This window comes from Montipora capricornis, chromosome 14 (genome assembly GCF_036669925.1).
Source record: "Montipora capricornis isolate CH-2021 chromosome 14, ASM3666992v2, whole genome shotgun sequence".
NCBI classification, from domain to species: Eukaryota; Metazoa; Cnidaria; class Anthozoa; order Scleractinia; family Acroporidae; genus Montipora; species Montipora capricornis.
In genome coordinates, this window is record NC_090896.1 from 29128954 (window position 1) to 29143953 (window position 15000).

Consider the following 15000-nt stretch of genomic DNA (forward strand, 5'->3'; position numbering starts at 1 on the left):
GGTGCCCGTCAGGCACCATGCCAGGGTAGGGTGCTCGGGTACCAAGTGTGAACGACGCCTAAAATGAATAGTGTAATATATTCATTAAGTTTTCGTTTCGTAAAATAGTAGCAATACAATAAGAGGAAACTCCTGCGTATGTAAAAGTCGCTTTTCGCCAAAAAGATCTATAAATAAATAAATAAGTCGAATAAATAAATATTTGTTTTTAGACACTCATCCACGTGAGTACTCGCGTGTATGGTCGCTAAGGCGTTTTCAGTCTTCCCTAAACCAGGTTTGTAATGGTTTTCGGAACTCGCCGCGCACGGAGATTTTCCGCCTGCCATGGAAATTTATATTTGCGGTAGCTCAGTTCGTGTGTAACATTCCTTACGTCTTACCAAGTAAGGTTGCGTGTAATAATGCGGCGGACCTTGCATAGGTACGGCCCTGAATCTTGCAACCTCCTTTTACGCAGATTTTGCGGCAAAACTAATACATTTCTGGAAATGTAGGCCTCCTAACTTACGCAAGATCCTTTTGAGATTCAGCTGGTGAGGGGATAGTCTTAGTTTGCAGCCATCTTTTGGAGAGTCATGCAACGCTCCCCCAAAGGGAGGACGTTCTGTGATGTTCCAAAAAGAGTTAGTGTTATAATCATGATTCTTAACTCTAAATAGTGCGAACCTTTCAGCAATTTTATTGATAAGTCATTGTTTCACTTTTTTTCAGTGGCTGTATTCATCGGACCCTGTGTAATTCAATTCCGAAGGAAGATTAAGGCGTGGAGTCGAAAATTTTAATCAATTTCAAATGTTCGTTCTGACATGTGCACTAATGGGCAAAGTTAAGGGACGTTCAGCAGTCAGATGTCACTTAAGTCCATGACTGTGTATCAAAAGCTAAAGAAGTTGAACGAGCGATTTATGATGAAAACAAGTCACCTACGAATGTGTGAAGCTAGCTTTTTTTTCTTTTGCAAATGTTGAGATCAGAAGATAGTAGTTTTTTCACTCGGCAGGGGCTCATTCTAGATATGTGTCACAATTTAAAGGCAGTCTGGTTTTAGTTCCACAGTTTTACAAGACGATGTTTTACGCATGTAAGATAGTTTAAATTTTTATTTATTCAATATTTGTCATGTTCTGAAATCACGATTCTTTTGGTCAGCACCGACAGCAATGATCTCTGGCCGGTTCAGAGACCCTTTAAGTGAGTTTGGGAATCATGGAATTCTGGCTCTTTTGCGCAGTCTCAAATTACAATGTATTCAGAACCGGCCAGGCTACGTCGAGAGGCATCATCCGCCTTGAGCGCAACTGTACACTAACTCACTCGCTCAGTGCTGTGCACTACATTACTGAAGATTGGTTACCCGCAGCTTCTTGCCATGTCTGTTGCCTCCAAGCTTTACTGTCGGTTGTCTTGGTGTTCCAGTCCTCGTCAAACTCACAGTTCTTCAGGTCTGAAACTTTATAACAACTTAACAGTCATACTACACAAATAAAAGCACAGACTGGAAATGTTTTGTCCAGTTTCGTTCCCGACGGATCATGCGCCTCTTCTGTTAAAACTTCCATTGGCTTAGAAGTTGCCAATCGCTATAACAGGTGTCTAATTCATGAGGGACAAGTTTTGTGGTTAATTTCATGATAAGTATTTCAATTATTCACCGGATTGCCTTCTGGATAGTCATTACATTCTTATTTCATCATAGTTCTTTTTTAGAATGGGGGCTTCTATTGCTCATGCCGATTGGAAGCAACAAGCTTAATTCTAAAGAATGTTTTAATTAAGATAAAATTTTGCTATGAGTGTTTTAGTTTCTGTAAAAACACTTCCGTTCATATAATAAAGGGGCATACAAGGGTTTCTACAGGTATAAAGGCGAAAAGGGCAAGTTAGGACTATTACTTTATCATATTTAATACATTATAATAAATACATCTTATTCGATGGTTTAGCATATAATACGCGCGGATATTTTGCGAGTTGCGTAGTATTTTTCCGAGCCCCGCAGGGGCGAGGAAAAAAGTACGAGCAATGAGAGGTTATAGGGTACAAAAGAGTTCTCAAAATTGCACAAGCCGTAGGAGTGACCATAAATCACGAAATGCACTAGCGTACATACGATTTCCTATACCTAAAGTCGAAATGTAGAAGTGATCCTTCCACTTACAATGCGACGCGCCTTACCGTGGCCACCCAACAAACTTTCACATTTGACAACCTCCGCGTAAATACGTCAACTCAACAACCCACGCAACAGTATTCAAATTACAACCCTACGAACTTTGCAAGGAGGCGTGACTGTCAATGTGACTCGGACACCCTGATTGGCGGATAATTTGTAAAAAACTTTGTTAGGTGGTCACGGTAAGGCGCGTCGCACTGTAACTGGACAATTTAAGCAATTGTCGCTTACAGACACCTGAAAATTTCAGGCGACTTCAACGGGATTCGGGGTGGGAGCAGGTCAAAGCTGCTCCCAACTTTGTAGCTTTAGAGCGGTTTTCAATTGAGTGTCGTAAAACCAAAACCAAAGTAATTACTTTGGCCAATCAAAAAGGACGGAAACAATCCAGTAAACCAATCAAAACTCGAAGTAATTACATGTAGCCGACATAAAGCGCGGGAAAATGTGCACGCGCAAGCCACGATTGGTTTTGGTTTCACTTCTGATTGGTTGAAAAAGTGCCGCGAGAACTTTGAACCAATCACTGAGTGAAGTAATGCAAAACCAAAATAATTCTCTAATTACTTTCGAGACTCAATTGAAAACCGCTCTATAGCTCAGTTGTTAGAATGCCTCTCTACTCTTTGCGCTTTGAACACTCACACTCGCCGACCAATTTGCCTCAATCGAGAGCGGTGCATTGGACTTGACTTCCGTGCGGGAGGTCGCGGGTTCGAACCCCGGGCTGACCAATACTCTGGGTCTGAGAATCACTGAGGAGAAAGTTCTGCCTTTATAATTACATCTGCAAATGGTCAGACTTTCTGGTCTTCTCGGATAAGGACGATAAACGGGAGGTCCCGTCTCACAGCCCTTGTTCATAGACCTAATCGGCTAACTCAATGTTGTACCCAATTCAAACCCTTTGGGAATAAAACGTTTTGTTCCAGGTATTTCCATATCATTTAAATATGAATGCTATATTATCATGCAAATACAATAAACAAAGAATCTTAATCCCGGGAGATTTGAATTGAGTAAACATTGAGTTAGCCGTTTAGGTCTATTAACTCTGTGGGACTCTGAGTTCCCGGTGTTGTGGTTTGACCTTTCCAGTACGCGTTTGTATAGAACAGCAAGAAGTCAGACTACTGACTGCTGGAGCCTCGCTGAAACCTCAAACCTCAAACTCGTTAAAGGAGTAATATCATGGGAAGTATCCCTTTTACTTTGACCATAAATTTACTAAGTCGATTTTCAGTGACTTTTACATTCTTAAATTGCTTCTGGATCACCGCAGTGAGATAAAAATCGATCAAATTTTAAAAGAACTAGACCCTCCGTGAGGGTACACTGGGTTGCCTGTGGTACGTGCAGCGTTCCAGGCAATTTTTTTCAAGTTGGGGTTTGTAGCCGATATAACGCGCGCTCTGATTGGCTAATTGTGACTAGCCCACGGGCCGATTACGGGCTTGCAAAAACAAAGCAAAAGGTAATTAAAAAACCATATAATAAACTACTTACTAACCGAGCTAGCTCGAGCCGTACTGGGGAATATTGGCCCTGGGTCGTTTTTGTACGGACCTCGCTGCGCTCGGTCCGTACTGCCACGACCTCGGGCCAATATTTCCCTGGCAGTACGGCCCTCGCACTCGGTTAGTAAGAAGTTATTAAGGGGTCACCCAGAAGTCATACCAGCAGAGGCCCTTTGGCTCACAGGTCCTCACACGTTCGTACGACGAAACAGATCCTTTTCTGAGGTTAAAAACCTGGCTACCGGCCTAACTCTTTTTCCTACTTTCCCAACCGCGAGAAAACCGCGGTAAATCAGCCATCGCCAAAAAATGTTTTTTTTTTTCTCAAAAAATATTTAAAGTTAGGGGGAAAAAAATACATCATTTTAAAGCTAAGAAAATAAGCTTTCCAACAGCATATAACTTATTTACAGACAACTGAAACATTTTATAAAAGCGAAAGTTGAACGAAAAAATTTAAGAAAAATAACAGTAAAATATGTTTTCCAGGCAAAATTTGGTCATTTTAGCGTTGATTACGAATTTTTGGATGCAAAACTAAAATTTTCTGCAATTTATCTGCTTTCTTGGACATAAATTCGACCGAAAACTGATGAGGCACGAATATTTTTAGATTTTTAGGAATAATAGATAACGTGGATTCAATGCGTAATGTGATAATGCGATAAAAGTGTCAAATTTGCGACCCATTGCTAACGGCAACGGAAGCGATCGCATTACGAATAATTAACCTCTGTTGCCAAAAACCACCCAAATAACCGGTCAGTGTAAAACGCTGACTGCAGACTGCAGACTGCAGACCAGGGATAAAATGCAGACAGAGGGTAAAATGCAGACTGCAGTCTGCAGACTGCGCGTTAATAAAATAATAATGAAAAAAGAGTTATAAGAGTGTTAGTAGCCGTTTGTACTTTCACACTGAAACCCCAACACAGCTCCCATCGCTTTGGTTGCCCCACCGCATGTTTTAAATCCGGATTTTCATCGAACTCTGTAAGAATTGAAGCTGTTTGAATCCTTGTTGTTGTTGTTGGAAAAAGGATAGTTTCGTTAAGTGAGTTGCTTTTAGGCAAAGAAGTCACCACCCCGTAATTCAACTGTCCATTTTGCTGCACTGAACAAAGTAATCGAGTAATTACCCAATAACTCCATTTATCTTGACACGCATGGCTACAATACCAATTAACAAAGACAGAGATAACGTGGATTTGCAACCATTTAACGTTTCAATTCAGTCGTGAGGTGTAAAAATTTCTTATTAGGATCCTTTCATTCGCTTTCGTGTACGTTATGTTTATCCTTTAGTTCACAAGTTCGTTTGTTTTGCATCTGGAAGATGTAATTTTCAATTATAACCTCTCCCTAGGGGTTATCACGCATAGCTTGCGCTCGTGTGCGTTTATCGCAGACTGAGGTCCAGATGTTTTGTTGATTCGAGGCCATTCGCGGAACAACAACTTAACATGACGTCTCCGTATAAAGCTCTGTAAAATTGAGTGACATGTCTCGGCAAATAACTTAGAAACAGTGCACCAAACAGACTTGAGACTTGGAGCAGATATTTTTACTGGGTTGCTTATGGCAATCCAGTCGGAAAATGGGTAGATTTCCGTTTTCTTGTTTTTTACTGGGTTGCCAAACCCAGTCGGAATCTCGGTTTCATTTCGTGGGTTTTTTACTGGGTTGCCTTATAAGGCAAACCCAGTCGAGGTCTGCGTTTAGTTTGTTTGTTTTATTATTTTTATTTTTTATTTTTTATTTTTTATTTTTTTTCCGTGTCGGTAAAAGTCTTGCCTGTCACTCCCCTGGTAAGTAGTGTCTTTGTGTATAGAGCCTTCTGCGCGTATTTTCTTAGGATCGAGAGGGTAGTGGAACTGCGTAGATTTCTCTTGTGGACACAGTAGAATCATTAACTTAGCCTGCAATGGCGTCGAAAGTCATGCAACGCGAATGGCGTTTTAGTGGATCCTTAAACAAAATATACCCTTATGGAGCTCAATAATGGAAAGTCAGTTGGATAAACTAGGCATGAATCTCAAAAGCGACGAGTACTGGACTTCGACAACAATCTATCACCCGTCGAGACGAAATCAAAGTGAGCAGTATTTACCTGAAGTACATGGTAATTTGACACAATTGAGTTTCTTGTCTTCACGCACGCATTCAAATAGGAAGAGGTTTTCGCCTCTAAGAGCAAATATCAGGGGCACCCAACGAAAATATAGTTCAAAACCACTTAAACACAGCATTGTTAAACGTATTTTAGTATTTAAATGGTAGATATAGACATTTTTTTATCCCCTAAAAAGTTTTCATCTGTTCGGATTTCCTAGCTGAAAGTCTAGTGATCCGAAAATTATAGGGATCAAAACTTACCTTTTCGAAAATTTTAGCCAGGAAAAAGGCTCCCGAAAATTCTAGGTGACCTTTTTAGGGTAAAAATCCGTTAAAAATGGGCAATTATACCATTTTTCAGATGTTCGAAAATCCTAGGACAGGCAGGCAAGCAAGAAATTTTACAACAAATGTTCGGAAAATTCTAGATCTCAAATCGTTTTCCGAACAGATATTTTCCGAAAATTGACGTTGGGTGCCCCTGAAATATGTTGTTTGTTTCAATAAAATTTTCGCTGGAGAAGGATTCTGTGGTATTTTCTGCCTTTGTGAATTATAATATCATGTTGTGTATTGAATTTTCGAGCTTAAGGTTCAAATGTGATATGGGAGAAGTTTTTTAGTATTGCTCTGTAAGCAGGAAGGGTTCACAGGCCTGTTGGAAGCGTGCTTGAGTTTCAACAAAATGAGCCCCAAAATCAGTGAAAACTTGTGACGCAGATGAATAATAAAGTAGCTGCTATTTCCAAAATGATGGAATTATCTGGTGATAAATCACGTCGTACACGTCTTGGAGAGTAAATTTTGACTTTGCATAAACAAGAGTTGGGCGATTGTGATCTTTGTTTTGACTTCGCTCATTTCATTGTCAAACTTTATAACACTTGACAGAAAAAGAAACTTACAAAAACCCGGTATCTTGGGCATATGAATTACGGGGTGGTGACTTCTTTGCCTAAAAGCAACTCACTTAACGAAACTGTCCTTTTTCAAACAACAACAAGGATTCAAACAGCTTCAATTCTTACAGAGTTCGATAAAACATGCGGTGGGGCAACCAAAGCGATGGGAGCTGTGTTGGGGTTTCAGTGTGAAAGTACAAACGGCTACTAACACTCTTATAACTCTTTTTTCATTATTATTTTACTAACCCACAGTCTGCAGTCTGCATTTTACCCTCAGTCTGCATATTATCCCTGGTCTGCAGTCTGCAGTCTGCGTTTTACACTGACCGGTTATTTGAGTGGTTTTTGGCAACAGAGGTTAATTATTCGTAATGCGATCGCTTCCGTTGCCGTTAGCAATGGGTCGCAAATTTGACACTTTTATCGCATTATCACATTACGCATTGAACCACGTTATCTATTATTCCTAAAAATCTAAAAATATTCGTGCCTTATCAGTTTTCGGTCGAATTTATGTCCAAGAAGGCAGATAAATTGCAGAAAATATTAGTTTTGCATCCAAAAATTCGTAATCAACGCTAAAATGACCAAATTTTGCCTAGAAAACATATTTTACTGTTATTTTTCTTAAATTTTTTCGTTCAACTTTCGCTTTTATAAAATGTTTCAGTTTCTGTAAATAAGTTATATGCTGTTGGAAAGCTTATTTTCTTAGCTTTAAAATGATGTATTTTTTCCCCCTAACTTAAATATTTTTTGAGAAAAAAAAAACATTTTTTGGCGATGGCTGATTTACCGCGGTTTTCTCGCGGTTGGGAAAGTAGGAAGAAGAGTTAGGCTAGTAGCCAGGTTTTTAACCTCAGAAAAGGATCTGTTTCGTCGTACGAACGTGTGAGGACCTGTTAATTACCTTTTGGTTAGTTTTTGCAAGCCCGGGGGGGGGAGGGGGGTACTCCCATATGAAACAGACGGGGATGCTCGTCGTCTCGCTTAGGGGTGTAAACTTTGGATTTTGGTCTCGCTTAGGGTGTTTCGGGCAAAGCGCCAATATTTTAAGCCGCCAAGGTCAAAATTTGCTTAAGTCACGCCCAGATTGGTCTCCTTTAGGAGTCACAAAAAGCTTGAGCCACGCCCAGATGGTCTCCTTCAGGGGTTAAATTTAAAATTTCCGACTAGCATCCCCGTGTGTTCCATATGGGAGTCCCCCCCCACCTCCGGGGCTGCACGTACCACAGGCAACCCAGTGTACCCTCACGGAGGGTCTAGTTTGTTATTTTCCGTGTTGGTAAAAGTCTTGCCTGTCACTCCCCCGCTAAGTGGTCAATTGGATACACAGGCGGTGGACAACAATCTATCGCCCGTCGAGCCGAAATCAAAGTGAGCTGTATTTACCTGAAGTACATGGTAATTTGACACGATTGAGTTTCTTGCCTTTACGCACGCAATGAAATAGGAAGAGGTTCTCGCCTCTAAGAGCAAATATGTTGTTTGTTTCAATAAATTGTTCGCTGGAAAAGGATTCTGTGGTATTTTCTGTCTTTGTGAATTATAATATCATGTTGTGTATTGAATTTCCGAGCTTAAGGTTGAAATGTGATATGGGAGTAGTTTTTTAGTATTGCTCTGTAAGCAGGAAGGGTTCACAGGCCTGTTGGAAGCGTGCTTGAGTTTCAACAAAATGAGCCCCAAAATCAGTGAAAAATTGTGACGCAGATGAATAATAAAGTAGCTGCCATTTCCAAAATGATGGAATTACCTGGTGATAAATAACGTCGAACGCGTCTTGGAGAGTAAATTTTGGCTTTGCGTAAACAAGAGTTGGGCGATTGTGATCTTTGTTTTGACTTCGCTCATTTCATTGTCAAACTTTATAACACAGAAAAAGAAACTTACAAAAACCCGGTATCTTGCCATCATTTGACACAGATGCTTCACTGTTTGGTGAGTAAACATGCCGCGGTAACTTAATCACGGCGCCCGCTGAATTCCGGCCATGTCACTTTCGATTTGGCGATTTATTTGAACGTACCAAAAATCTCCCAAAATGTTTGTCGCTGATCGTAACTTTTTAAATTCTATATTCACGGTTCAAAATTAATGTTGTTTTCATGTCGTAAATATGTTATTCTCGATCGACCGTCCTGGAGACTTCCTTCTGTTCTTTCTAAACTGTGTATCAATAGTTATTTACTTTTGCATCAATATTTGTTTTTGCATAAAGCAAGCTAACAAGATCTGTACCTTGCTGAGTTCGCATTTGTTAGCGTTAATAGTATTTTCGGTCTGATGCTTCTGTTTTATGAGGGGTATATTGTTTTGGTCTCCCATACAGACACTAACCCCGCCGAACAGGACTTGACTTCAGCGAACTTCGGCATTACAAAGCTGTCAGATGGTCAGCGGGCACGCTTAAACTTGTGGTGAAAAGAAGTTTATCAACATGTCAGCCCAGAAGCCAATGTTTCTCACTTCCCATTTATTTTCTTCAATCTTTCTGGGTTCAGTACTTTGCTGGTAACCACATGTCTTCTCATGCTATTTACCCAAGACTTCTACCATGGCAGTACAATGATAGACAAAACCAAAACAATATCGTGCACTGTTAGAGCTACATATTACGCAAGGACAACTTGAATCTCCTGGAAGACAACGCACAGCTCAGTTGACATTATGGAATAAATCGCTATGTTACTTCACCACCACACGTTTAAAGCAATGCGTGTCAATTTTTTTAAAGAGGACAGGAATTTCTTCTTTCTAACAAATGATTAATTAATAGGCTGGTAGCCAGGTTTTTAACCTCAGAAAAGGATCTGTTTCGTCGTACGAACGTGTGAGGACTTGTGAGCCAAAGGGACTCTGCTAGTATGACTTCTGGGTGAGCCCTTAAATGGTCTTTAATGACCCCCAACTTGAAAAAAATTGCCTGGAACGCTGCACGTACCACAGGCAACCCAGTGTACCCTCACGGAGGGTCTAGTTGTATTAGTCTTTTGTAACATTTCATTTTCTTGGCTTCTTTCTTTGAACGGTTTCGGATTTTTTTTTTTTTTTTTTCACTACGTGACAGTCTACAGACACTCTGAGTGTGTTGATTTGGCCATTGTGAGTCAACACCCGCCATTAGAAAGTAATAAATCAAGTATAAAAAAAAGGATTTATGTCTTCGTTACTGAGATTTTGCGATCCCAGGGTCTTTCATCTCCTACCCTCTCGGGGAGATGAAAGATTGTAAATTAATATATATGTAATCGGTTGCGTAAACAACAACAACATAAATCGTGAAAAGAAATATAGAAGTGGCAATCAGGCCCTGCAGAGCGCTCACAAGACCCACTTAGCAACGGCACTGCTTGGGGATTCCATCGCCATTCCTCCAAGTACAGGAATCAAAAAACGGGAAAAGAAGATTGGAAAAAGCCTTTAACAACTAAAAACACCATTGAAATCAAGCAAAGAAAAACAAGTTTATCAAAATATAAAATTAGGAGTCTTATGCGGGGACAACACTCAGATCTACTCAGTGGTCTCTCTCATATCTAACGCACTCTCGTGGAATAATTGTTAAGTAGACAATTAGCCTAACATCAAATTTAATGGTATGTGATAGGTCAAGTCAATGGCATTTGACAACAAAAAATAAATCCATTCCTCCTAGTACAGGAATCAAAAACGTAAAAAGAATATTGGTTAAAAAGCCTGAAACAACCAAATAAAAAGACATACACTCTATTTTGTTTTATAGACAAACCAAAGCAAACGAATGAAGCGGCCTATCTCCAGTCAGTATTCCAAATAAATCTCGCCCTTTTATCTTGACATTCCTCAAAAAGCTTTAGTAAAAGTAAATAATAATAATAATAATAATAATGATAATAATAATAGTAATAATAATACCAATAATAATAATAATACCTTTATTTTATATAGCGATAATTCCAAGGTTCAAAACCGCTTTACAATGACAATAAGTTAAAAACTAGATTGTAAATTATGTCCAAAGGAATAAAAGTAAATATTTAAAAAGAATGTATTTATAAAAAGGGGTATAGTCAAATAATTAATAAAAGTATCATGATTAATAGAGAAAGACAAAAAATAAAACAAACACATAAACGATAGAATAAACCCATGAGATAACACAGGTTTTGTAATCTTATTTCACATATCATAAAATCTTGCACCAACTCAATGGCAATAACTAGTCCAGGTATGCTTGTTTGAAAAGCCAAGTTTTAAGTAAGCCTTTGAATATAGATATAGAATGACGTGATCGGATGTTATGAGGGAGTGAATTCCACAGCTCAGGGGCTGCGCAAAAGAAAGCTCTCTTTCCATAAGAGTTAAGATTATAAGAGGACTTAGAAGATGGAGGCCAGACGACCTTAGAGTCCTTGAAGGTCTATAAGATTTGATTAAGTCAGACAAATAAGACGGTTTGTTATTGAGGATTTTGAAGGTAAGAAGTAAAATCTTATATTGAATTCTTTGCCCACTGGGTAGCCAAATTCTGTAGGCTACGCAGAATTCGAGTAATATATTCGGATTTGTGAGAAAAGGTGAGGACTCTGGCTGTAGCATTCTGTACCAGTTGTAGCTTTTGCACTGAAAATTTAGACAGGCCATAAAGAAGCGAGTTGCAAAAATCTAATTAGAAGAAGTGAATGCGTGGATAAGTGTCTCACAGGCCTTAACGCTGATATGTTTCCTGATTTTGCAAATGTTCCTCAAATGAAAAAAGCAGGATTTACAAATAGCAGCAACATGGTGTTCAAGAGACATATCCTCGTCTAGGATAACGCCCGAATTGTGATAGTATTGCTGTGCTGATTGTTGAGGCCCCATTAGTGGAGGGAGGAATTTAAGTATCCCGTATCTCTAAAAATCCTGACCTTTATCCCGTTAATTCCTGTGGTTTGTATCACTATAATACCATTTCGGTTTTTTAAATATCCTGCATCCCGTTAATTCCCCCTCCTCCCCTCCCCCCCCCCCAAATATCCTATATCCATATAAGTTTTTTACCTAAATCTCCTGTAGTCCTGTATTCCTGATAACCCCTAATAGGGCCTTGTCGTTTCCACTGGATAATTTAGTAGCATTAATAATAAGAAATAACCTCTTTCTGTTTTTAATAATAATAATAATAACTTTATTTATATAGCGCTAAAATCCAATAATTGTCCAAAGCGCTTCCTAATTACAATATTAAAATAAATGGAATAAAATATCTACAATGTACAATATAATTAAAATATAAGCCAAAGTTAACTACTATATAAAAATGTAAAGGTCTTAAAACAAAAAGGTCTTATAAACTATATGCTAACTTAAATAAAAAAGTTTTACAACAATTAACTTCTAGTTAAATTATAGCTTTATCTTTCTGGTAATCTCTCCCCATTTTCCGAAGTTTACCCGTGGTTGTAGTTCACTGTAACTGGACAATTTGTGTTAACTGTTTGTGCATCCCACGGATACGCCCTTATAGGCGTCTTGTTTCTTGTATTTCTCTCCTTGGGCTAATTATCGTACCGTTACCACCATTCTAGAGAATTACTTTGTTTTTAATATAAGTCGCCATTGGACGTTAAGAATAAGATTGTTTGCGACGTCACGGCGGTTGTGGAACAGCTCAAGTGAGAAATTAATCCGTTTTATGGAAATAAAAGTTCACACTCTTGCAAAAGCAATAGTATTTTCCTTTGACCATTAATTTTTTCACCATAGTTATTGAATATTAACTGAAGAGACAGACTAATTACCGAGTTAGGGTTTCGAGTTGGATTTTCCAGTTGGTCAGTGTAAAATGCAGACTAATAATGTAACTTTTGAAAAAGCCCAATCCCTTTAGAAGTGCTAACCCTTGGCCCAATTAGAGCTAATGAATATGATCTCATACAATCTTTGTAAAATTTTGAATCTTCAAAGCATCATTGCTCAGAGGTGATTTGGAATAAATCACATCGTCTTCTCGTAAATCGAGAATTCTAGAAGGTTAAGGGGCCGATTACAGTGACCCAGCCCGGCTTGGGCTAAAGTAACGAAGACCCCAAAACTGGTCTTTTATATAAGGAGAGCCATGCCCCCCGGAAAATTCTGAAAATTCAAGTACTCTGAGATTAGTTGCAAACATATCTGAAATTTTGGTGGAACTCGAAGAAATTCGAAAGCAAGACGTCTGTTCTTTTTGGCGCAAAATTCGCGAATCGCGGCTTCTCCATCAATGAGTAGGTATCTGTAAGCATGCATCAGACTGGGTCACCGACCCAGTCTTTTTCTCAAAAACTGACCAAAACTTGAAAACAGAGCAATTCGGGGATCGGTTTGGATCGGAGGGCGACTTTTGATAGAGTAATGCTCTTGTTAACACGCCTTTCGGCAAGTCTACAGTTGGATTCCTGCTGAGTCGAGTTTCGAAGTTGAAATCTGTGACTATATAAAAAGCGTCTCGAAATAGACAAGTCTTTAAATGAGCCTTACATGAGTCCACCGATGTTATTTCACCAAATATATACACTATATTATATTATACCCTATATTTCCCAAATATAGGGTCGTTTTGTTCTCTTTTTTGTAACTTTAATGTATCATTTCAGAGGATAATAATCGGTTTGTTAATAAATCAAGTAGTTGTCATGTTCGCAGCACAGTAACATGCTTATGATGGCAAGAAACTGAAGTAACAGCTAACCAAAACGAGGACGTCAAATAAGTGAAGACTGAACGGAAACTGAACCGAAACTGAGCAAAATATTTGCAGAAAGAGAACCGTAGAAAGATAGAATTAAACTTGTAATCGGTGGTATATGAATTTTGTGGGAAAACATGCTTGCATCATAGTTTTACGTTCTTTAATTTACTTGTGGTCCAATAAAATTTCGTTGATGAAAATAAGATTATCTCTTTTTTAGTATCACCCAACTAGTGGACTAATGCAAATCCTGCATTTTGATTGGCTACGCTACTAGAGGACTATTAGTAATAGTCCTCGAGTAGCGAAAAGCGTGACGCTTTCTTTCGTTTTATTCGCCTCATGGGCTATTGACCCGTAGCCCTTGCGGGCTACGGGTCTAATTGTGAATTAGCAAATTGTTGGGTACACTAGGCTAAGGGTTTTGTATGGAGACGCCATGTGGTCCACCAATATGGCGGCCGGTAATCAACGAAAACACTTGGAGTTCAAAGTGCTGAGATTCGTAGAGATAGACATTGTTTGTTTTTGTATCATGGTGTCACGCAAGGTGACAATTCGGAAATTCAAAATGCTGTATTTTCGAAACGAATGACGTCACGAAACTGGAAACTTGAATAAATTGGGATTTATCTATAATTTGATGACGTTATTGTGAAAGAAAAACATATGAAACTGACTAGATTTTTATTTTCACGACGTTTCGAAGTCATCCTAACTCCATTATCAAGTGATAAATAAATACAGGTGCTAGAGTTTAAACTTATAACTAAGAAAGTTTAACTAAGAAAAAAAATAAACTTATAACTAAGAAAGTTTAACTACTTTAAACTCTAGCACTTGCATTTATTTATCACTTGAAAAAGAAGTTACGATGACTTCGAAACGTCGTGAAAATAAAAAACTAGTCAGTTTCATCTGTTTTTCTTTCTTAGTTATTGTGAAAACCATCTATTGTTTTCTTTCTTGCTGTCCCAGAGGAAATCATATCTTTCGTTATCTTATGCATTGCTTTATTCTTATCACACAAACTGAAACTCGTTTCGTTTCATCATACAAGATTCATTCATATTAAGTACAGAGTACATTATACCAATACAATACAATTTTCGGGATTTTAAAGAGTATATGACAGATTCTTTTTTTTATTTGCTTGATTGAATGTACCCATTGTCCTGTTAACAACTGCAAACCTTTTCTTCCCTTTTCGATTTTTCCTGCCCCCAGTTTTAGCCATTAAAAGACGTAGCATTTCACTTCCAGCGGGGTACAAAACCGCGCGGGGGGACTGGAGATGATTGTGACGTCATCTCGGGAACGTTTCTTTATATCTGTTGGTCATTCCTTTGAGATATTTCATGTGAAGGCTTAATACGGTTGGTAGATGCGTTGTATCCGGCTACACCATCACGAAAGACGAAGAAAATCATTTTTCTATCAATGGTGATTCCAGGCCAAAAGCTATCAAAAAAAGACAAAGTTGTTCTCTTTCGTAAACTTGACTAGGAATGGGGGAATCTGAGTGCCAGTACTGGAAAAAAAAAACGGTGATTTGCTCGGTGGTTTTGCGCCAGACGATTTCACACGCAAGTT

The 15000-nt window shown here is 38.8% G+C and overlaps 1 protein-coding gene across 1 annotated transcript in view; it reads left to right on the top strand.

Annotated features, from left to right (window-relative positions):
- Positions 1-1505, top strand: part of LOC138033653 (anthrax toxin receptor 2-like) — a 72367-nt gene extending 70862 nt beyond the window's left edge. Inside the window, exon 23 of the mRNA XM_068881445.1 lies at positions 715-1505. Coding sequence (XP_068737546.1) covers positions 715-741 — 27 coding nt within the window. The 3' untranslated portion in view covers positions 742-1505. The remainder of the gene's footprint in view (positions 1-714) is intronic.
- The last annotated feature ends 13495 nt before the right edge of the window (positions 1506-15000 follow it).